At 35.2% G+C, this 26,216-nt stretch overlaps 1 protein-coding gene across 12 annotated transcripts in view; it reads right to left on the reverse strand.

Moving 5' to 3' along the window:
- Positions 1-26,216, reverse strand: part of STAU2 (staufen double-stranded RNA binding protein 2) — a 290,691-nt gene that overhangs the window by 172,645 nt on the left and 91,830 nt on the right. For all 12 annotated transcript variants that reach the window (XM_063079352.1, XM_063079356.1, XM_063079350.1 and 9 more), the window contains 3 exons: positions 4,269-4,428; positions 2,893-3,000; positions 562-774 (listed from right to left, as the gene is read on the reverse strand). In XM_063079352.1, the coding sequence (XP_062935422.1) occupies positions 562-774; positions 2,893-3,000; positions 4,269-4,428 (481 nt within the window). The remainder of the gene's footprint in view (positions 1-561; positions 775-2,892; positions 3,001-4,268; positions 4,429-26,216) is intronic.

Below are 26,216 nucleotides of genomic sequence, written 5' to 3' on the forward strand. Positions count from 1 at the left end.
TTACTATATAGCAGTTGTGTGCAGAAAAAACATTATATTAAAGATCAGAGCAGTTCAGATTCTTCCACACGATAGCTGAATAAAAATGAGCAAATTCTTTGAACATTTTAGGCTGGCCGGTTAGCTCACATGGGAGAGCATAGTGCTGATAACACTACGGGCAAGGGTTTGGATTCCTGCACTGGCCAGCCACCAAAAAAAAAAAAAAAAAAAAATTCTTTGAACATCTTTTGTAAAGACTTATTTCTAAAATGAGAGATCATCTACCTTACATGATTATTATGAGGATTAAACTAAAGGTGACATGAATGGAAAAGTACTTTTTATACCATAAAAACTATAAATATCTAAGATATTATTATTTGATAAGCAAATGCAAGTTCACAGGTATTTAAAAAGCAAAACAGAATTGTCATTAATTTATAGTCACATGTCCTGCCCTGATTCCAGAACTGTATATAATCCATAGGTTAGGGACCTGTCTTACAGAAAAACTTTTATCTGTAACCACTATAATATTTATTTAATAAAACAAACTGATATTCACAAGCATATACATACCTTTACTATTGTTTTAGGGCGTTTTTTAAAAAACAGTTTTGGCTTTTCCACCACAGGAAGAGGTGGAAGTTTTTTAAGTTCCTGTAAGACAGTGGTTGCAGCACGCTTCTTGGAGAGTTTTTTGCTATTTCCCTCTCCTTCTGCAGAAAACTCTCCCACTGACACTCGAGTAACAAAGCTTTTCATATGTGGTGGTCCACTTTCTTTGATAACCTATTAAATATAAGTAAAATATTAAACAATGTACAGACACTGAAGATGTGTTTTTACAGCATGAATCTCAATATTCATATCATAATCAAAATTGATATTAAGAATTATGCCAAATTATAGAATTTCTTTAGAAAGCTACTATGAAGGTATTATCAGGAATATATTATATCATATATCAGTATATTCATGTATGATACTTCTGATGCTTAATGAACTGAGGCTGAAAAAAAACTTAAACAAATACTTTGAATTCACAGTTAAAATTGTTTTTTATTATGTTAAAACAGACAATTCTAATTATGGTTTCCCCATGTCTTATGAAACACAAAATTAAAAACATAAAACATACCATATTAGACTAGATACCATGTTAGGTAAGCCATCTAGAATAATAATTTGTATATAATTGCATCCACATCTAATTTTCTCCTATGTAAAAGTAAGTTATTGGAGGACAAGGACTATGTCTTATTGCAGTTCTATAACCCATAAAGCATCCTGCTTGCGGAAGCTTCTCAAAAACCGTTGATGGTTGTAAACTAATCTATTTTATAGAGACCTCAAAGGCTATTTTACAGAAAAGGAATATTTACTCTTATGAAATGACCTTTAAAAGGTAAGCAGATATGCCACAAAAATACCTAGCTTTCTAGAGTAATGAATTATGAATCTGTCTGCTATGAATGTTCCTAAATCCTGTTTGATCCACTCTTGTTTTTTAACTATGCCAGCTTTCAGAGGAAAGTTGCCTTCCAAAACCTGAATATTCAAAATTTTAGTCTCCTTCAAACTTCTGAGCTATAAAAGACACCCTATTTAATTAGCCTACTATTTTATCATATTGAAATTGTCTTCTAATATTGGCTAACAAGTACAAAAAGGTATGCAAACAATCCGTTATCTCAATAATCCAACATTGTTAGGAATAAAGAATTTATCATAAGCATTCTTTCCAACTAAAGCTTACTAGTTTAAACACCTAAACTGTTTATTTTTAGCCATTTTGATGGACATCTTCCTCAATTAAAAAAAAAGTATATATTTTACTGACTTAATAGAGAATACCATATATTTAAACCTTTTATTGCTCACGTTAGATCATCATTATGATCAGCAAATATTCTACACTATAATATATTCGTGTCCCCAAGGACTTCTAAGACTTATAAAACTGCCTGTTTCTAATCATTGCAGTCTTTTAAAGATTTGATATTTCAATAATTTTTGAGTATATGCAATTACTTTTAATAGGTTTTCCAAATTTTCCTTATGAATTCTTGGTGGAACCAAGAAGCCCTTGAGTATATTCTTTCCCTGCCTTCCTCATTTTGCCACTTCTAATCTGCTATGGGCTGAGAACTCAAATAACCCAACTTGTTAGAACTGTGTCCAAGAAAAAAGTAAACAGTTTCTCAGTCCATTTCAGATGATCCTGCCAATGAGTAAAATGAGGGATCTTTGCATAGTTAAATGTCACACAGTTTGTAGGAGAATTCTCCACAACTGTTTCAGATTATTTCCTGGTTCTTGCTCACTTACCAAACATAAATTGCAAAATTAGTGACCTCTTAATAAGCGAGGTACTATAATAATTATTTTTTAAGGTCTTCTCTTTTAAATTTCATATAATTTTATAAATATATTTAGGATATATTTATCTAGTTGTAAAGTAAAGAGCTGCTTCATTACTTCTCAGTGATTTATTAGTTAAGGTTAAAGTTAAACATATTTTGGCCTCCACACAATTAAAAGAAATTGGATATTAACATAAGCAAGTTATGTGTCACTAAATATTAACTTGAATATTTTTAGTATGATTCTACTTAAAACACCGAATCTTACAGGACACTACAAATTATCTTATACCCAGAAATAAATTTTATTATGAAAATTGAAATATCATGTACATACAGAAAAGACAGACAGTTCAGCAGTAACCCAAGACATTATCATAATTTCTATTTTCCCCAGGGCCTATATTATTTCATGATAGAGTTTGAGCGTAAAGAAGCACATTAAATTTTGCAGGATACTAGTATACCACTTAATTTTATTTGTCTGTTTGAAATAACCAAAGTAGGGGAAGAAAAAATTGGAAGATCTCTCCTGAGCACGTACCTCAAAACTGACAGGCATATTTCGCTTGAGAGCAATCTCGAACACTAAGCTGATCTCAGACTTATTTGCATCTTTGTCGTCGTCCGTTTCTTTTCCTGACTCGCCATTCTAAACCCAGACAGACAGGAGAACACTGAATCCTGACATTATAACAAACTTCATATACATTTTATAATTGAGAGGGCCTATCTAGAATATGATAAGAAAACCATAGACTTTATCTAGTGGATTCTCATGTAACCACAGCAGTCAAAGGCTTTGCTGCCAGGCGTTTTGTTATTTGGTTTCAGGTTTTTTTTTCTTTGAAGAAGAAGCATTTAAAGCTGAGTTTGAAAATCGTTTACTCAACCATACACAAATTGAGTTTATCCCACATCCCCAGGCCCAGTTATCTCATGTTAAAGATCTCTACCCACAGCCCGCGGGTGCGCACGCACACGCACGCACGCACACACACACACACACACACACACACACACACACAAATTCCCCCACTAGTATTCTAACATGATCTATGAAAACTATGCTATAGAAAGAGTACAGGAGGCCAACTAGGATGTTGGAGCTCTGTGTCTGGCAATGGCACCAATTCACATATTTAACATATACTTCTAGAGGGCCTCATATATGCTCAACATAGTATAATTATTAAAGATAAAAAGCGTATGGTCTACTGGGAAAACAGATAAGAGTTATAACAAAAGTGTACAAGCAGAAAACATGTAAGTCTGCCATTAACACAAATCTTAAAGAAGGAGGAACAAAAGGTTTGGGCAAAAGGGAACTGTAAAGACGGAATAATTGAGATCCACGTAACTAAGTGAAGAAGTCCAATAGGAAGATGACTATTCTAAAGGACATGTCTGAGCTAGAGATACTATTTTGAAGTCAATGGAGAAAGCAGCTGAAACCATAAGAATGAGATCTCTGTAGGTAAGATTACTCAAGAATAGCCTCAATATCCTCATTTGTAAAATAAAGTAGGACTGAAAAAATGCATAAATATCTCTCCACTTTAAATTCCTTGATTCTACATTAACACAATATAATCTATGTTCAACAGACACAGCACTATTATGCAATGCAAAAGAATGTTATTTATCATCCTTGTACACATCCCAAAATCCTGAGTTGCCTGAGAAGTGAACTACAGAAGTGAACCAAAGTTCTGGAAGGTAAGGTCATCCTGGCAAGAACACGAGTTTAGGACAGCAGACAGATAGTCTGAGAAGCAAATCTTAGCAGATCATCACTGCAGTATTTGTTCCTATCAGAATAAATTACTTCTTTTATTTATAAAATACATTTATTTGTCTTCTCAATAATCTTGTTGGGGAAGTATAAGAAAGAGACTGTTACACGCAGCAGCACCACACCTGAGATGATTTTTCTGGAATAGGTTCATTCTGCAGTGCTTGAAGGGCTTTCATTGCAGCATTGTGTCTAGCAGCTTGTCGAGTCTTTCCTTCCCCAAAAAATTCATTATTTCCTACCGTCAGCTGAACATAAAAGATCTTAGGCATTGGGCAATGATACCTAAAATAAGAAAATAAAAACATTAATGTTAGTTCAATTAAGTCACTCTATAACCATTAGCAAGATTTGTTTAAAATGATATCAACTATACAATGTACTATACCTTCTTATCAACCCTAATAAAATTTAATCTCATGAATGTACTTATAAAAGATAAAATGTGAGCCAAGATAATAGTATGTACGATCTCCATGAAAAACATACATAGAATAAGACGTTAAACAAAGTAATACAGTAAAAATTGTTTAATTATATCACAGAAGACTTCCTGGTAGGAAGTTTTCAATCAGATGTTGAGGGAAGTGAGACGAATGATCTGGTGCTGAGCACAGGGAGCTACTACAGAGGCTGGGGACAGGCAAGCCAGCTTAGGCTACAACGTGCAGATTACTATGCTTTTAGCAGAAGACAGTTATGATTAGAAATGTGGGGACAGAGAGATGGACTCAGTACAATGCAAAGTAATAAGGAGATTAGATTCAACATAAGAAAGATTAAGGAATTTAAGCCAATTCTTAAGCAGGAAGTATTACAATAAAATGTATTTGAGCTGAGAAATTTTAGCAGGTTTGTGTTTAATGAGCCTGAGGTAACGAGGTGTGACTAGAACACTGCAATAATGCAAACATGAGGGGACAAAAGAGGCTGTCAGAAGAAATAACAAACCTAAAAGGAATTAAGAAGAAAAAATTAATAGGATATGCAATAAAATCCATTAATTCAACATTTATGGGATGTCTTCTATATGACAGGAGAAGATAACAATGAACAAAAACGCACTTACATTATGGTGCGAAGACAGACAATAAATAACATGTGTAATATAGTATGTCAGAGATACAGGTAAGAAAAAAGTAAAAAGGGAAGGGTTCAGAAGTGTCAAAGAGGTGGGTTTTAAACAGGGTGGCCAAGGAAAGGTTCATGAGAAGGTAACAATTATGTAAAGACCTGAAATAAGTGAGGGAGCAAACCATGTAGGTGTCTGGGACAGTGGATTTGAGGCAGAGAAAACAAGTACAAAGGCTCTGAGGCAGGAATTTGCCATGCAGGTTCAAGTGACTCAGAGGCTAGTCTGGCTAGAGTTGAGGGAGTGAGGGAAGGAAAGCTAGGTGAGAAGCTAGAGGCACCCAGATTCCATACGGCCTTCCCTAAAAATCACTGTAAGAATCTGACTTTTACCTAGAGTAAAATGTCCAGCCACTGGAAGGTTGTCAGCAGAAAAGTGACATGATCTGACTTACACTTTGGAAGGATCATCTGATTACTATGCTGAGAACAGACTGCAGGGGAACAATGGTGCAGCAGCAAGATCTAACAGCAGGCTACTGCGGTAATACAGGGGAAGGGTGATTGTAGCCTGAACTAGGATGCAGCAGTGAAAGTGATGAGGAGTCACTGGATTCTGGATGAATTCTAAAAGTAGAGATGATGGGTTTATCTAAGGGATGGCTATGGAATGTGACAGAGGAGTGAAGAATGACCCCAGCATTTTAGAACTTAGCAACCTGAAGGTGGAATACCCATATACTGAGACAGTGAAGGCTGCAAAAGAAATCTGTTTGACGGTACTGGGGATCAGCAGCTCTGTGTTGGAGATGTTAAAATTATTAGATCTATTACACATCCAAGCAGAGACATCAAATAGAAAGTCAGATCTATGAGTCTGAATTCCAGGAAAGAGGTCCAAGGTGGAGATAAAATTTGGGAATCATCACTATACAGATGGTACTTATAGCCATAAAACAATGAGAACTCTGTGGGAGGCAAGCCTGGTGTCCTTCCTGAAAGCCAGATGGGAAAAAAATAAAGCACAGAAGAGGGAGGAATTGGTTGTATCTAATGCTACTATAGGTCAAGTAAAATGCTGATTGAGAAACATGAGAACTGAATTCAGCAATTTAGCAGAACAAATAGGATCAATTTTGATGAAATGGCGGATTTATAATCGTAATGCTGAAAAATTAGGTTGAAAATCACTCCAGTGCTTAAAAATGTTTGTTTTTTCAAGCAAAAAGAAGTCCAGCTGAGGTCCTACTATGCTTTAGATCAATATTGGACATCCAAGTAGTGGGCATTCTATATCCAACCTGAGATAAACTGGACAGAGCACATCATGTAAGAACTCACTTGGCAGATGGGGCTAATCAATGAAGGTTTACTGAGGGTGAAGGACTAAGAGATGTAGATCAGTTCTGAAGATGCAGATGTGCAAGGCAATAATTGAAACCATGTGAGTGAGTAAGCACCTGGAAAGGCTAAGTGTAAAGGAACCAAAAAGAGCCTAAGGCTGGGATCTGATTGATGCCTATGATCAAAGTGCACAGGAAACAATAGACGACAGTGAAGGAGATGAAAGAAGGTCAGCATTAGAAAAGAAATTACAACACAATGTCAGGAAAAGGGATAATCAACAGTGTCCAATGAAGTGGAGAAATCCTGAGAATGAAAAATAGAAGTCACTGGTCTACAGGCTTTACTAAAACTCAACTTAAAAACTTGGCCTACAGTTTTTTATTAATTTGTTTTAAGATAAAGTGTTTTAAATGTGCTTTTATTATATAAGTTACATGTTCTCATTTTCTAATTAGCAAATACAAAAAAGTTAAATGAAGAAAGAAATCACTTATAGTAAAGGACTATTTTAACATGCAAAGACTTAAGCATTAAAAACCACAATCTTTTTTGCTCATGGATTACAATAACTAATAGTATTCCAAAGTGCACAATTTCATATTACCTATTCTAGATCCCTTTAATGCAGAAACTTCGACAGACTAATATGAATAATGCAGCTTACCTCCCATCTGTACCTATATTTAGTTTTCCCACCTCCACAGAACTTTATGCATATTTTTAACTGGTTCTACCATAAAATTTTAAGACAAACAACCTGAAATCAGAAGTTTACTCCTGAACTGAGATCTTATGTGGCAAGTTTTCACCATAGAGCAAATGTTTACAATTAATTATAAACTTCTGAAAATAGAGGTCTACAACTGGAATGCTAACAGACCTTTAACTATGGTAGAGAGAGTGGGCGCCACTATAATCACTAAGGCCTGCTGACAATTACAAAACTCATTTCGGTTTGCCACAGAGACAAACAAAATTTCTGTTCATTATAACTTTACTGGAATATGATGTCATAACACATAACCATACTGAAACAATCTGCTGATTCTCTGACCAAAATATTAATTGCACACTAAAGAGCCCTTGGGGCCTCTTCCTTTTTGGTCATCAAATATGGCTCTATGTACGTGTATGTGCATGCATGTGGATATATATGTATATATAAATTATATTGCATAAATATCAGAGGGAAAATTAAGTGTGTTGTATTTTTAACATAAAAAGTAAAAGATTCTAGTACTAACAACAGGAAATACCAAGACCAGACGCCTGACTTGTTTCATTTCAGTTTCACTTCATCCTCTTACTTAACAATGATTCTTAATAATATACCCCACATGGTTTGAATACCTTATATATCATATCTCCTCATATCATGACAATTAAGATTAACCAGAGCACTCTCATTAATGGCATCCAGACTGAATTGTAGGAGAGATGATACAGAATGTCTTTGTGCATTAGATTCTTGTCTGTAAATATTTATTTCCTCTGGTAAAGAAACACCCAAAGCTTATTAATTTGAAGGGTTATGTTCTATTTAATGGAGTTACTTCATTCATTTTTATTTATTTCAAAAATTAAGCTCACTTTTGGAAAGGTACTTATAATAAGTAATGTACATATCCGTACAAGTTAGTATATATTTACCTAATCAGACATAGCTAATCGTGAATGATTCTCAATTAAAATTTTGGGGTCAATGCTTAGATACCAGTACTGACTACTGTTAAAAGATGAGCCATGAGAACTCATCCATCCAGGCTATTTAAGTTTCAGGGTCAAATGGCTTTTCCTACCCACAGGCTCCAAAGTGTGATACTACTTTCATCAGAATCGTGAGTGCTTGTTAAAAATGCAGATTCCTGTGCTCCAAGCCTAATCTGCTGAATCAGAGTCTCTAATCATAAGTTTCCCTGGTTACTCCCTGAACACTAAAGGTCTGAGAACCACTGTACCAGGATATTACCACATCCCATAATGTGGCCTACGCAGCTTGGAAATTGCTTCAAACTCCATTCAAGCAAGGGACTACATACGACTACATTCCTTTTAGCACCATGATTAGGTCTTTTATATCTTTCTCATTTAATCCTCACAGCAGCCTAGTGAGACAGGAGATGTTCCCAAGGTCACCATGAGAGGTAATAAATCTTCCCAACAGAGTTGCTGGGAGTCAAATTAAAATCTGCCTAACTTCAGAGTTCAAGAAACTTTAAGGAGTTTCCTAAAAATCTGCTTTATCCTCTCCTATTGTTGTACTTTATTTTATTATTATTATTAAATTGGCTATCTCCTTGGCTGGTCAAAGAATCTAATGCAAGGGTTCTAAACTAAGGTACACTAATAGACCTCAGAGGTGTTTTGCTGAATGGCTGCTGAAACAAACAACTCCACAATGAAATCTTGTTTCCACAGCATGTCAAATCAAAACTAGACACAACTGAACGACATGTCAGAGTGAAAAGTCAGAACAATGGGTATTATGTGCTACACTGCCTAATGAGTCTAAATTATACAAAAGCTGCTTACAAGGCCTTTTTATCCATGCCTCCTTGCCTTCTATCTCCTGGAAGTCTCGTAAAAAATAAACAAATAAAATAAAAGCTTCTTTTTCTCAGATCCCCAAAAAGTCTTTAGATTTGGCCTATCTTCAAGATATCACAAGTCAATACAACAATAAAGAAAGGAGCATATTTGGTTCCTTTGAATTAATACTTGACATTCCTTACACAGTTTTGTTTTTTGAGTGAAGGTTTTACATTCTCTTATATTTGATTGTTAGTTATAACAACTTTCTATGCTGTATATCCCTGTCATCCTCCCAAAAGTTACTTCATTTAATGCCTTCTTTATGGACTCATTTTGTATTATCTTTCTAAACAACTAAAATCCATGTGTCCTCCGTACCACTCTGTGCTGCTTTATGCTCTTGCATCTCCACTTTCTGTGTATTGTTTTTACAAGGTGAGAAAGACATATTCCAAATAACATTAAAACTTTTAAAAATTGAAAATTACTTCATTTTATTTGATAGCATTATTCATAAATCTCGACACAGCTTAAACATTCATATCTCTTCTACAGGTTTATGTCTTACAATATATGAAAGTGTTATCTTCTGATGTAATAAAGAGAAGCCTTGGATTTCTGTGTTTATTTCTAAAATTGACTGAAAACAGAAATGTCACTTAACCCTTCTATCTCAGTTTACTTATCTGTACAATATTTGCAGAATCTATGTTTAAAGAATTCTTAAAGCTAAAACTTAGAATTCAAATGACATGTCGATTATTTTGACTCTGTACACTTTTTGGCACTGCTAACCATTCTTTGTCTTGCTATAGAAAAATAAGTTTTATCGTATAGCTATAAAATAGTCTTTGGCACAGTTTCAAACTTGCATATATATAAAATGTTTAGACAGGAGACAGTTCTTTCTCTATTCACATCTATAAATTTTGAAAAAATATTTTTATGGGATCTAAGTGTCAATTCTTGAGGAATTTCAAAAATTATGACCAATTAGAAAAGATTCACAGGTCAGCCAAAAATAAGCTTTAAAAGAGGTGTAAGGATATTCTATTCTATTTGTAGAATTATTGTAATTATGTTTTAAATGCCTAGGGAAAAATACAGAAAGATTTGCACTAAAAGCTGGGATAAGGCATTTTGAAGGGATAGAATTATAAATGATGCTTTTTTCTTTCATAATTTCAAGTTTTTCAAAATAAGCAACAATAGTAATTTACTTGCACTAGAGTAAAAATGGAAGAAAATATTTAATTGAAGCAAGTCTAGTCCCTGTTCAAACAAATGTAAATCTGTGTTCAAAATCAAATTTGATAAATTAGTGAAATGACTTATGGAATACAGAATATGAGCAAAGAGGATCAATCATTACTACTGTGTCACTGACACAAGTACATAATTAGGAGGATGAAAAGCAGAGCATGTTATGTTATCAAAGAGTCCCATTATTGTAAACACACAATCACCACCCCCAATCCCACACTTGGATCCAATGCACACCTATTCTTGCCCCTTCCCTAAATGGATATCTAGATAAATCAACATCACTGTCACGTAATTAAGGCAAAAGCATGCAAAGCACTTACTATGTACCAGGCATTATTCAAAGCACTTAAGATACTAATCTCATTCAATCCCCACAACAACCACAATGTCATTTTACAGAAGAGCAAATTAAGGAATAGAGATGTTAACTAATTTTCCCATGGTCACCCAACAGGAGCCAGAATTTGAACCCAGGGAGTCCCACTCCAGAGCCCATGCTCTTAACCTCTAAACTATGCTGCCTCTGAATGAACTGCATAAATGACCACTATAAGCTACAGAAGTACTAACTAAAAACTTTGGAAAAGTCTTGCCATACTTGGAATATCAAGGCAACTTAAATCTAACTAGACATAAGAGATCTGACAGATTCTGAAGAGCTCTGTAGGTCAAGGGTCATGTGCAAGACACCAGTTAAAAAAGGGAATGCTGGGGAGACTGTTAAGTCTAAGAAACCAAGTTGACTCCAAAGTCCAACTATATCTCTGCTCATTCTTTGTCCCCTCTCTTAATCCAGCTTTCTGGAGCCCATTCTTAAATGCTGATGTTACCCATCAGGGAAATGCAAAACCACAGTGACATATCAATTCACACCAACTGGGATGACTAACGTTAAAAAAAAAAAAAAAAAAAAAAAAAAAAACAGAAACAAGTGTTTGGCAAGGATGTGGAAAAAATTGGAACCCTCAAACAATCTGGTGGGAATGCAAAATGGTACAGCTGCTGTGGAAAAGGTTGTCAGTTCCATAAAAAGTCAAACACAGAATTACCATTTGACCCAGCAATTTCACTCCTACATATACCCAAGAGAAGCAAAAACAGGTGCTTAAACAAAAACATGTACGCAAATGTTCACAGCAACACTATTTATAATAGCCAAAAAGTGGAAATAACCCAAAGGTACATTAGCAGATGAATGGATAAACAAAATGTGGTATATCCATACAATGGAGTACTACACAATCATACAAAGGAATGAAGTATGGATGTACGCTACAACACTGATGAACTTACTCTATGCTGAAAGAAAGAAGCTAGACACAATAGGGTACATACTGTTCAATTCCATTTAGATGAAATGTCCAGAATAGGCAAAGCCATTGAGACAGAAAGTAGGCTGGTGGCTGCCAGGAGCTAAGAAGAGGGGGAATGGATAGTAACTGTTAATGGGTATGAGATTTCTTTTGGGGGCAATGGAAATGTTCTGGAATTAGACAGTGGTGATGGTTACATGATCAGCAAGGTGTGCATCCTGCGTGGTCGATGAGGAGCAGAGCAGTGCTGGAAGTGTTTCCACTTTGTAACTATGAAGAAGGGTCCTAGGCAGGACGACCTGGGGGATCTCCTTCCAGCATGTACTGCCAGTGTCTCACTGCGTGTGGCAGTATGCCCGTCTGAGATAGGTAAAACGACTGGCACCACAGAGTGCACTGGGGAAATAGCAGTAAGCAGAGAGTGATGCTGCAGGATTTGAGGTTCCTCAGTGCAGCATTTCTCAAAGTGTGGGTCTCACACAGAAAACATCAGAGTCCTCCTAGTGGGGTTTAGGGACACCTTTTAAAATGCAGATTCAGGGATGACTGTATGGATGACCTTAGGGTGGAGTCCAGGAATCTGTATGTCACCAAACAGCCTATGTGGTTTTTATAGGTGCTAAAGATTGAGATCTGCCTCCTTACAGGGATCATCTTCCTTTGTTTGGAATGTAAAGGCTTTTGATTCCTGAATATTAACTTTGTACTCATCTCCCTTAGAATTCTCTTGCTCTCTCTAGCAGGTTTTCAGCTGATTCTCTTGCAGTTTCTCAGACAATTTTTTTTTATCTGCAAAAAAATTATAATTTTTCCTATTTCTGTCCATAATTTATTTTACCTAACTGTATTTATAGGTCCATACTTCCAAAAGAATACTAAATAGCAGTTGATAAAGAACATTCTATTCAGTGGGAATGCACCTAGTTCATCATCCTTATTAAGCGCTATTGGGTTGGGATGGGAAGTAAGGGGAGAGGGAGCGTGTGTGTGTGTGTGTGTGTGTGTGTGTGTGTGTGTGTGTGTGTGTGTGTGTGTGTGTGTGTGTGTGTGTGTGTGTGTGTGTGTGTGTGTGTGTGTGTGTGTGTGTGTGTGTGTGTGTGTGTGTGTCCACAGCATTGTGTGTGTGTGTGTGTGTGTGTGTGTGTGTCCACAGCATTGTGTGTGTGTGTGTGTGTGTGTGTGTGTGTGTGTGTGTCCACAGCATACCCATTGTTAAGGAAGTATTCCATTATTTATAATGCATTGAGTTTTCAAAGTCAAGAATAGATTCTCTTTGTCTTTTCAGCATCCTTGTAGATAAGTAACAATTTTTACTTTTCATCTCTTAATAAGGTGAACTTTATTAACATATTTTCGTTCCAATTTTAGTATATGTGCTGCCGAAGCGAGCACTTATTAACATATTTTCTAACAGTAAAACAACTTTTCATTCCTGGAATAAATCTCACTTGTTTAAGGTTATTCTTCTTTCAATGTACTGCCAAGTTCTGTTTGTCAACGTTTTAATTAGGATTTTCCCATTGATATTCTATAAATAATATTGATCTGAAGTTTTATCCTTTTTTGGTTTTTAAACTGGCAGTGTTAAATTAGACATCAAGGTTATTCTTGATTGGCCAAAATAATTTGTTTCCTGTTTTACAAAGTTTCTATAAAATTTCTCTGTGAAACCATCTGGCCAGTTGCTTTTCTTCAGGGTGGTGGGAAAAGGTAGTGGGAACTACCTGTTTAATTACTACTTATTCTTTCACTCCTAAGGCAGTCAAATCTCTTTTCTGCTTCTAAGGTCAGTTTTGGTCATTTATATTTCTTACAAAATCACCCAATTCATCTAAGTTCTAAAATTGTTTTGATCATGCATTGAACAAGGTAGTCCTTTAGAGAACTTTAATTTCCTATGCATCTGTAGTTCCCTCCATCAGGCCATATTTTGCATATTTGTGTTTTAAACCCATATTTGCTCACCTTACTAGATTACATATTTCCATATTTTATTGGTTTTTCCTAAGAAAAAACATTGACTTCACCTGTCTTCTCTATCGTTCTTCTGCTTTCTAATTAACCTATTTCTACATTCATTTTCCATTGCTTTTCTAACTTCTTGTTTTGGGTAATTTATTTTCACTGTATCATTATTAACATAGATATAAGGTTAATGTATTTGCTTTCTCATAGGCTTTCTGTTGTCTGACTTGTAATGTGTTCAAGACAGAACTATATTACACATTGTTTTCTAAATATGTTTGGCAGTGAAAACCCCTCTTTGGTGAACTATGATGTACGCCTATAAAACATACCTTGGGATAGGCTGCTGTTAAGATTCTGCCTTAAGTAAGAGTCTGTGTACTCTCTAGGTTACTTGTTAAATCTGTTTTCATCTTGAATATAATCAAAATTAATCAACATTTTAAGAAATATCATTGAAAAATATTTATCAAGTACTTTTTATAAACTTGTAGTAAATAAATTCTGATAGTGTGGACAGAGGAAAAGATCTTTAGATTTAGAGTAAGATCAATTGCATTTAAGTTTCAACCACTAGAGTTATAAGGACTTAAAGCAAGAAGCCTTATGTTCTCTAAAACTCATCAGAAATATGAATGATTTTGTCTGTATCAGCTTTCTCAACCATATTCAAGAGATGGAAATTATTGTATTTTTCACTAAATATCATATCTGTATATTTACTTAGGGACAACTTTCAAATAGATACATATGCACACAAACATACTTTGCACTTCAAAAACATTCATAAAATGTTTTAAAGAAATACAATTTTAAGCTTTTAATATGTACTTACCAAATACTGCATACTATTAATCTAATAGCGAATTCCTAGAGTTAAGAAAATTATGAAAAATATGGCTTATTTTTTCTTTGACTTGTAAGAATCCATTATTCATTCCAGCAGCAAATCATCTTTAGTTAAGGTTTCTTTGAGAATGTTCTTTGAAAATCACTGGCATAGAAAATTTTTCAAGTCCTTTCCAGCAACAAAATGACTTATGAAACTAGTTCTAAAATATACTTAAAACAGTTGTTTCCCCATTATTTTAAGCCCACAAGTAAATGTTTCTCAGAAGTTTTTTAAAAGTATAAAGCAAATACAAACACATCAGATTATATTTTTTAAAGGTGTTTTAGTTTTACACACTTTTTGGATAAATTAATTTTGTGATGACTAGAATAAAGGATCCAAATGAATGATTATGTTTGCAGTAGAATCTTCCAAGAGCTTCAGAAACTGTTTGCTTTGTTACAATGTCCAACCCAGACATCTAGTCCAGTGCTTCTGCTGATCAGAAATAACTATCGACTCTGGATGCTTGCCCACTTCAAATACTCCCAAAAGTAACACGGAGACATTACATCAGCGGTATCGCAGAAAGATTAATGTGCCTTGTTTGGAGACACAAAAGGTAATTATACTTACGGCATACTTCTAGTATTTTGTCTCTTTCACCCAAATCTAAGTGAATTTAGTTGTATATTTGCATATAGTTTAATCATAACAATCATGTGTAGTTAATATATATTCACCGGGAATATAAAAATTTATTGGGCATTTTCCCAGCTAATTGTTTTTACAGCTTGACTTCACTTTATGCTTTAGCTGCATTCATAAAAAGGTTTACATAAAGCAAATATTTTAATACTAAATCCCATTTTCCCACTGTTGCCCAATATTAAATCTTGAGTTATATTTCTATAGGAAAATGTTGGCTCCAACACATCATAAAAATTATAATTAAAAATCTAAATATGTATGCCAAGGAATGAGTACATTTGATCAATTATTTTATAAAACACATTTTAATCTCTTACCTGTAGTAAGAATTAATCTAATGGATAATCATTTTGTTTCATATTCTGACAATCATTAGAAGGACATGTATGTTTTTAAAAAACAACTGCAGGGTTTTTATTTTTGTTTTTTGGTTTTTTTTAAAGATGAGCAGTAAGGGGATCTTAACCCTTGACTTGGTGTTGTCAGCACCATACTCTCCCAGATGAGTGAACCGGCCATCCCTATATAGGGATCCAAACCTGTGGCCTTGGTGTTATCAGCACCACACTCTACCAAGTCAGCCACAGACCAGCCCTAACTGCAGGGTTTTAAAAGTGACTTCATAGAAACTAATATAGTAGAAATATAGTTTATTAGCTGGAATTGTCACATACAGATATGTTGTCAGATTTCAGGCAATGGAAGTAGTCTCAGATTATTGATAATAACCATTTAAAGGTTTTAGAAATTTCTTCTGCTATCACTAATACATTTTTGGGGTTTCATTCCAATTCATAAAAGATGACTTATTGGAATTATGCAGATCCTTTGTACCGCTTACATCAATAAGTCAGTGTGAATTGTGTCTCATTCCAAGATGCACACTAAGTTGAGAATCATCAAATTCTCTTTATCTTTTCCATGTGCTCTGAGGCAAAAAAAAAAATGGCAACAAGTAAGTGAGACAATATTGGTAAATATATGACATGGACATCCAGTCTGACAACTACGCAAAGGAAGAGACTGAAGTAATAACTAGAGCTTTAAAAGGCTAACAGTTCCAGCCGCTGATTATGATGGTTTATTCCTATGCATAATACAGGTAATAGACTGCATTTTAGCCATACAACAAATTCTTTTCTGTGGACAAAATAATTTTTGAGGATATTCTGAAATAAGTGTCATGATATCCTAGCAGTCCCAAAGAGTGGATGCTTACACGAGCTAGCACAGTGCAGCAGAAAAAGCATGAGCTTTGAAGACGTACGTACAATCCTGGGTTAGAGGGCCAGTTCAGCCCTTATTGGCTATGTAACCCTGGGCAAGTCACACAGTGTGCCAAAACATAGCAGGCTCAGGAAATCATAGTTTGCTCTCCTTCCTTCTTGGCAACTAACCCATCAGCCTTCTTAGACATTCCACATTGTTTCTAAGATACTTCAGTACCTCTTACTCCCTGTAAAAGATAACCTTAGCCACCAGCTCCTCAAAGAACCTAGGGACCATGCCACCACCAGATCTACACTATTATGTCTGCTTGGGGGAGGCCCAGGAAAGGGTTGCAGTTACACTGCCAGATCTCTAGCCTTTCATTTCACATGCTCAGTGACACCCTCGGTCAGTGTTCATATCGCACCAGGGAGAACACTGCTTCATACTTCCCAAGGAAATCTGACATTTGGTTCACCGGCCATTCAAGAATGCCAACGCATTTCAAAACACCAGGCCATGTGCAGAAGATACACTGATAAGTTTGGATATTTATAAAAACCAGTAGAAACCAACTAAATAAACCTCTGGAAAAGTTTAAAGTAAAATTTTACTACAATTTTTTAAATTCTGTCTTACGTCTAAAGGACATTTATTTACATGTTTGGGGTGATATTCTCTATAGACTGTTCCATGACCCGTCAGTCAATCATAGTGTAGGAGTCTAGTAATTCATTTCTCTTTAAAGAAGTGCATCTTGACCACAGAACGTGAGAATGTCAACAACTCATAAGGAAATAAAGCGAGTAGGTCAAGGTCCTGGTAACTGAAGCCAAGAAAAAGCCTGGGAAATTAATGAATAATAAACTCCCAGGACACTAAAACTGAAAAAAGCAGTAAGCAATGATGAGAATAATACCTGAGATGATTAAATACATACTCCAAACATTACTGCCTAAGACCCTAAATCTTCCCCAGAAGTAAAAGAGAATAGCCATGGAGCTGAAGTTGCTCATTTTCATCTCAGTAAGAAAGAGGAGGAATAAGGAGAAGAAAGAGAGAAAGCATGCAAGAGAACAAGGACCAAAAAATACTTGATGATAGTAGGTATGATACTAAGATTGTTATCATATTTTATTAGAAATATAGAATATTAAAGCCAACATAAAAAACTGATGTGGATTCAGGAAAGATCAGAACATAAGACTTTTATTTTTGTTTTAAAATGGAATATGCAGACAACTAATAAGTTCAATATAGTAAAAAAATATCTATCTGTCTTTTTTTGATTTGGAGAAAGACAGGAAATCAAACAAACTCAAAGAGTCATTCAAACCCTGTATGTTTAAGGTTCCTTAAGTATATGAGGATGCAACATGGAGAATTCTGAAAATTTGAGATCCACATGGGAGTAAAGTAAGAATGTATCTTGAACAAATTTTACTTATTATTCTTTTTTTGTTATTTTCCTGAAAAATTCACTCAAGAAAACAGAAGAAATGTTTGCAACTAAGAGCACACAATCTTATTTGCAGAGGATGACACTTCCTGTAAGACTCAGAGAAAAACCTGAAATACAATCTGAGACTAAGACTGAGAACTCCAAACAGGACAGTGATCAAGACTGACAAGAGCATGACCATGGTGATCTCTCAGGAAGCTAAATCACTCCAGTTAGACACAAGAAATTCTGGCCAGAAACTGAACACTTCAGAGCTGGTGAACTCCTGATGAAGCCAAGTAGATGAAGAACTAAACTTGAGATCTTAGTTGTCACTTGACTCTTGTTTTATCAAAATGTAGTTCTAATAAAATCAAAATAAGTATATCCTTTTACTTCTCAAATTTAAGAAGGCCAGGACTCCTCTGCAAATGCTTGGGAACCCTGAATTAGACCACATAATTCTTCAACAAGGGAAAAGTTTAGAGTAAATGATTCACATACTATTCCAAGGGTGGTATTCTAGGAAGGCTGCAAAGAAGACTAATTTCTGCTCATACACAGGAAAAAGGGGAATCCCCTTCACTGCAGCCCTCGTGTCTGAAATCTAGTATGATATCTAGCACTTAGAAGGAGCTCAATAAACATTTGTTAAATGAGGGAGTGATCATAGCTAACACTTACTGAGCAGTTTACTACATGCCAGTACTATGCGTACAGTAACTCATCTAATTCTCGCAACAGCCCTATGAGGTAAACCCTATTGTTATTTTTTCTATTTCACAGTTGAGCAAACTGAAGTTACTGGGCCTAGATGAAGCCAAGTTTCAAATGAAGGCAGACTGGCTCGACAGCTCTCCTTAACTACAACATGTGAGAATGAATGGTTGCAAGGGAGGAAATCAGACTAGCAAGGGCCAGGCTCTCAGCCATGTGGGAGAAAGCAAATCAAAATGAAAGGATGAGTGTGGGATCTGGCTGGGGAAGTACTGGGAGTGGATCCACTCTGTGATTGTAGTCTCCAAGGACTTCTTAACACTGGGTGTGATCTGACCTTGAGGTAGCTGCATGATATTGATGATGACAGGCTAGATCACTGGTTTTCATCCTCATCTATTCATTAGAAGCACATGAGGAGTTCTAAAAATACTGATTACAAATCAGTAAGAAAAAGACCATTAAATCAATAGGAAAATAAGCAAAGGTTATAAACTTCCAGTTCACAGAAAACATAAATGACTTTTCACATATGAGAAGGTAGATGCTCAACCTCATTCTCAATTAAAGAAACATAAATTAAAATGTCAAAGAAGTATCATTTTTCACCTAAATATATTGGCCAAAAAAAATTCCAAAACATTCAAAACAGCCTCACCTCTAGTCTGAATTATTGTAATAACATCCTAAATGTTCTCTTAGTCAGCAAAGCAGTCCTTTCAAAATGTAAGTCAGGTCATGTCACTATTTTGCTCAAAACTTGCAATGGGTCTGCACTTCACTCAGAGTAAAAACTGAGTCCTTACGACGGCCCACAAGGCCTTTCATAAATCCAGCTTCCTGTCGTATCTCCGACTTCATCTTATACCACTCACTTCTCTTACTCCACTCCAACCATACTGGCCTCCGACATGTTCCTCAAACTCACCAGACATGTTTCCACCTCAGGACCTTTGCAATGGCTGATCACTTGCTTCTCCCCCATACATCCTCAAGGCTTACTCTCTCCCCTCCTTAGTCTTTGCTCAAATCTCACCTTCTCAGTAAGACCCCTCTATTTAAAATGGTAATCCCCATCCCTTTACTCTGCTCTACTTTTCCACTTGTCCATAGCACTTTTCACTTTCTAATCTACTATAAAACATACTTATTATATTTATTTTTCATTATCTGACTCCTCCCACTAGAACATGAGGGCAAGAATTTCTGTTTTATTTATTGATGCACTCCAAGTACCTAGGACGTCTCACATGTTGCTAAAATGTACATATAATGACATATACTTCAACACTGTAACAGCAAAAAATCCAAAACAACTGAATATCCATGAATACAACATTTGGAGCAATCACACAGAGGAATACTAAACAGTTCTTAAATAAATGAGACAATAATCCTGTTTCCAGTATGGTTAAGAAAGCTCTGACTAGACCAATTCTACTGCAGGAAACTATAAACTCTGAACAAAATATAAAACACGATCATCTGAAGGTACTGAAGAGTAAATAAAACAGGTAGATACTGGAGGGGAGTGAAAAAAGAAAATCACAGGAAGTGTTTTTTCCTTTTTTTTTAACAACTTTAATTTGAAGGCAGAGCCCAGTCTGTTCCATGTGGGGCTGCTAAAATGCAATTAGAAAACACACAGTCTTACTGCCTTGAAGACTCACATATAAAAGCTCAGAGCAGCCATAGCCACTTAAATATAAAGGGGCAAATCCTAGACCCCTGGACAGACTCAAAGCAACTCAGCTAAGAGACTGAAATCTGAGCTGCTACCCAGTGCAGAAAACAGTTTTGTTGCTACTCAGCCAAATTAACTGCCTACTTAAAAAAAAAAATGATTACACTTTGAAGGGACATAATACAACCTAGTTTCTACAACATATAATTTACAATGTCCAGAATATAATCCAAAATTACTCAACATATGAAGAAGCAGAAAAAAATGAACCATTCTCAAGAGAAAAGACAATCAACAGAAACCAACCCTGAAGTGACCCATATGTTAGAACTAGCACACAAGGTTATACTATGTTCAAACTGATTTTAAAATATATGCTTTTAATGAATAAATGTAGGGAAGTCCTGGCAAAGAACAGCAACTATAAAAATAGCCAATGGAAGTTCTAGAATATGATATTCAAATTTAAAACTTACTGGACAGGCATAATAGCATAAAGAAGATGACAGAGTCGAGATTAATCAACAGCAATTACATGCAGGGTCTTCAAGAAGTTCGTGGAAGAATTTGTATTATTTTTTAATCTAAACTTTTTTTGGCACTCCCCAGTTTTGGGGATCTGAACCCTTGACCCTGGTGTTATAACACTACACTCTAGCCAACTGAGATAACTGGCCAGCCATTCCATGTTCTGAGGTACTCTCATATGATCTAAAGAACAGAGAAGAAAAAGGATTGAAAAAAATGAAGCTGGGCTGGCCAGTTAGCACAGTTGGTTAGAGCATGGAGCTGATAACAGCAAAGTCCAGGGTTCGATCCCTGTATCAGCCAGCCACAAAAATAAAAACAAAAAAATTGAACCAAGCCTTAGGGACCTGTGAGACAACATTTAAAGATAAGGGCTGGCCCATGGCTCACTTGGGAGAGTGTGGTGCTGATAACACCAAGGCCACGGGTTCAGATCCCTGTACAGGATGGCCGGTTCGCTCACTTGGGAGAGCTTGGTGCTGACAACACCAAAGCAAGGGTTAAGATACCCTTACTGGTCATCTTAAAAAAAAAAAAAAAAAAAAATTTAAAGATAAATATTAAAAGACAAAGAGCAAAAAAACATCTTTTGGTAAAAAGACATTTACATATTTAAAAGCTCAGTGAACTTGATTAAGATAAAGAAAACCACATGAGGTACATTATAGTTGAACTACTAGAAACTAAAACATCATCTGCATACAGGAAACAACAATTCAAGTGATGGCTGACTTCTCATGAGAAAAAATTGAGACCAGAAGACAGTGGAACAACAGATTTAAAGTGATGAAAGTGAAAAAGCTGTCAACTCAGAATTCTACATTCAGCGAAAATATCCTTCAAAAATGAAAGCCAAATAAAGACACTTTCAGTTATTGAAATTAAAAGAATTCATTGCCAGTAAGCTTGCACTATAAGAAATTATAAAGGAAGTGCAGGCTGAAGGCAAGTGAAGCCAGATGGAAACCTGGATCTTCACAAAGAAATGAATAGCTTGAGAAATGGTAACTGGATAAATGTGAAAGACTTTTTTTCCTCTTAATTTCTTTATGATACATATACTATTTAAAGCAAAGATTGTAACATTGTGGGGTTTATAATATATATACATATGTATGTATAAAAATACGAACAACTATAGTAAAAAAAAGATGGGCTGTGGGGTTAAACAGACCTATATGGTTGTAAGGTTTCTAAAATTTTCATAATAAAGTTAGAAAAAATGACAACTTCTTATATACTAACATAGAGTTATCTTTAAGGGGAAAAAAAACCAGATTCAGAGCACTGTTACAGAATGACACATTCTTAAAGTAAATATATACATCGAGCCAGAGAATATCCTGAAAGAATATATATGAAACAGGGAGGGGGCAAAGGCATGATTGGATAGCTGGAATACAGGGGTGACAATATTTACATTAATATTCTATTTTTTTAGATTTTGCACTGTATAAGAGTAATACAAAAAAAATTTTTTAATGCACACAAAAATTAAAAAGCAAAAACTTCGAGAAGTTCTATAATAAAAAAATGTTTAAACTTTTCTTGTTCCAGCATTTCCCAAACCTATATGAATAGAGGAAACCAACTCTTATCCCTTTTCCAAATAACAGTTATCTGTATCCCAAGAATGACTAGTATTGCATAGACCACATCAAGAAACACTGATGTAAAACAAAAATTTTTTTAAATTAATTGAACCAACTAAATCCAGTAAGAATACCACTAGGGTCATTTGAAATATTCTTTAAAAAGACTTAGTCCAACAGAGTAACTTCAAATCTAATTGCAATTTCTCTGGCAGTTTAACAAAGCTGCATCCACTGGAATTCTAGATGTAATATTTTCAAGATATTCTTATTGTATTCAGTCACTATCCCCTTACTTATTTTTAAAAACTCTTATTAGGTATTTCTGACATTCTGGTCCAAACTGAATGATACACAAAAAACTACCTGTGTTTTCTTATGGAACACAGAAAAGGTTCCATAAGAAAATGCTACAATATATCATTAATTGTTAAAGATTAGTCTATACTATGAACATTATTTTGGTACCAAAGACAAATTTTAGTTAAAGTTCAAATGATATTATTTAGAATATATCAATCTTGGTGCTATAGTTTAACAGTGAAATTCTTTTCTAGGTGGTGATACACTAATTTTACCAGTTCCTTTGGGTTTTTAAATCCACTTGCCAATCTTCTTAACTCAATTTATCTTTGTACCTACACTAACAAAGAAATAAGAAGACAATTTGTGAATACCCAGAAATTCTTTAACCACAGAGATTGTGTATAATGTTTCTATGCTCTCTGAAGGGCATAGTACATGATCCTAGTTTCATTTAAAGGTATATAAAATTAAACTGGTTGCAACATTCAAATCAAAGAGGTGAGGCATCCTAAGAATATTACCCCAGTTGTGTTAGGCAAAAAACAAATTATTAGTTCACTGGACTAACTAAATCCAATAAGAATACTATTCTGTTACTGATCTGTTTTAAATGATCTTGTTATGGTCATTTAAAATAATTATCTTTTTAAAAAGACTGCCTATCAAAGTTAACTTCAAATATAACAGTTTTCTCCATAAATCAAGTAGATGGAAAAAATACAAAATTATTCAAAATTTGTTTATTCCTCAAAGAATTACTTCTCACACTCAAGTGCTTCCTAACATAATATGTGGCATCATATACTACTTACTCACCAATAGGAAAAGAGAAGAAAAATAAAAATTTTAAAAAATACATCTTCTACCAGAAAAAAAGAGAAAAGTGGAACCAGCAGGGACAAATAAATGGAAAATATTAGAAGAAACTGATTTAGAAAATTGGATACATAAAACACAGCTCCCTATATTTCATATACTGCAACTTAAAAAATAACATCACAAACTCTATTATGCATTAATATAGATCAAGGGTCAACAAACGTTCTGAAAAGAGCCAGACAGTAAAACTGTATGCTTTGCAGGCCATAGTTTCTGTCACATCTACTCAACACTGATGTTATAGTATAAAAGCAGACATAGACCATGTACAAATGAATAAGGGTAGCCATGAAACTTTATTTATTTCTCATATAACAAAATAGCATTCTTCTGTTGGTTTTTACCCCATGATTTATAAGTGTATATAACCTTAGACTGTGCGCCATACAAAAACAGGCAGCCTTGGTTTTGGCCTGTGAGCTGTAGTTTGCCAACCCCCAATCCAGAAATACAATGAGAAGTACTTACTAGAAATACTTCCCGAACACCCTTTTTAATAACAGAATATAACTAATGTTGCATTTTTACTATGCCATTATTTTTCCCATAAATTAAGTTCTAAAACAGCATTATCTGCCAAAATAATTACTGAACCAAAGATAAGAAAGCTAAAATACTCTTAATAATTCAAAGCCACAAAAAGGAGGCAGTAAAAAGACAAAAACGTGTTATTTCATTACACATTCCTAGGTTTCCAACAGAATTAAACTCACTGTAGGTAATATTTGCCCACTGAACTATCTGAAGTTGTTAGTTATATTTATGCCAAATGTAGAACTTCATCAACTCAAAATGTAATATATTTTTAAAATGTGGACAAGAATCCTGTGATTTTCATAGTTAATGCTGCTCCATATGGTAATACTGAAATGTCTCAGAAAAATGAAAGGACAATCATGAAAACTGTATTCTAGTTGTAGCTTACCTTTATTTTATTTTATTTTTTTAATTTTCTTTTGTCGATATACATTGTGGTTGATTATTGTTGCCCCTTACCAAAACCTCCCTCCCTCCTCGCTCTCCTCCCTCCCCAACAATGTCCTTTCTGTTTGCTTGTCGTATCAACTTCAAGTAATTATAGTTGTTATATCTTCCTCCCCCCCGCCCCCGGTTTGCTTTTTGTGTGTGTGTGTGAATTTATATATTAATTATTCCCTCCCACCAATAAGTGAGAACACGTGGTATTGCTCTTTCTGTGCCTGACTCGTTTCACTTAATATAATTCTCTCAAGGTCCTCCCATGTTGTTGCAAATGGCAGTATTTCATTCGTTTTTATAGCTGAGTAGTATTCCATTGTGTGGATGCACCACATTTTCCGTATCCACTCATCCGATGATGGACATTTGGGCTGGTTCCAACTCTTGGCTATTGTAAAGAGTGCTGCAATGAACATTGGGGAACAGGTATACCTTCGACTTGATGATTTCCATTCCTCTGGGTATATTCCCAGCAGTGGGATAGCTGGGTCATGGTAGATCTATCTGCAATTGTTTGAGGAACCTCCATACCATTTTCCATAGAGGCTGCACCATTTTGCAGTCCCACCAACAATGTATGAGAGTTCCTTTTTCTCCGCAACCTCGCCAGCATTTATCCTTCAGAGTCTTTTAGATTTTAGCCATCCTAACTGGGGTTAGATGGTATCTGTGTGGTTTTGATTTGCATTTCCCAGATGCTAAGTGATGTTGAGCATTTTTTCATATGTCTGTTGGTCATTTGTATATCTTCCTTAGAGAAATGCCTACTTAGCGCTTTTGCCCATTTTTTAATTGGGATGCTTGTTTTTTTCTTGTAAAGTTGTTTGACTTCCTTGTATATTCTGGATATCAATCCTTGGTCAGATGTATATTTTGCAAATATTTTCTCCCACTCTGTTGGTTGTCTTTTAACTCTGTTACCTGTTTCTTATGCGGTGCAGAAGCTTTTTAGTTTGATATGATCCCATTTGTTTATTTTTCCTTTGGTTGCCCGTGCTTTTGGGGTCGTATTCATGAAGTCTGTGTCCAGTCCTATTTCCTGAAGTGTTTCTCCTATGTTTTCTTTAAGAAGTTTTATTGTTTCAGGATGTATATTTAAATCCTTAATCCATTTTGAGTTGATTTTAGTATACGGTGAAAGGTATGGATCTAGTTTCATTCTCCTGCATATGGATATCCAGTTATCCCAGCACCATTTGCTGAACAGGCAGTCCCTTCCCCAGTGAATAGGCTTGGTGCCTTTGTCAAAGATCAGATGGCAGGAAGTGTGTGGGTTGATTTCTAGATTCTCTATTCTATTCCATTGATCAGTGTGTCTGTTTTTATGCCAGTACCATACTGTGGTTTTTATACCTTTGTACTATACCTTCAAGTCAAGTAGTGTTATGCCTCCAGCTTTATTTTTTTTGCTCAACATTGCTTTGGCTACGCGAGGTCTTTTGTTATTCCATATAAATGTCTGGATAGTTCTTTCCATTTCTGAGAAAAATGTCTTTGGAATTTTGATGGGGATTGCATTGAATTTGTAAATCACTTTGGGTAGTATGGACATTTTCACTATGTTGATTCTTCCAATCCAAGAGCTTGGGATATCTTTCCGTCTTCTTATATCCTCTCTAATTTCTCTCAGCAGTGGTTTGTAGTTCTCATTATAGAGATTTTTCACCTCCTTGGTTAACTCAATTCCTAAGTATTTTATTTT

This window comes from Cynocephalus volans, chromosome 15 (genome assembly GCF_027409185.1).
Source record: "Cynocephalus volans isolate mCynVol1 chromosome 15, mCynVol1.pri, whole genome shotgun sequence".
Taxonomy (NCBI): Eukaryota; Metazoa; Chordata; class Mammalia; order Dermoptera; family Cynocephalidae; genus Cynocephalus; species Cynocephalus volans.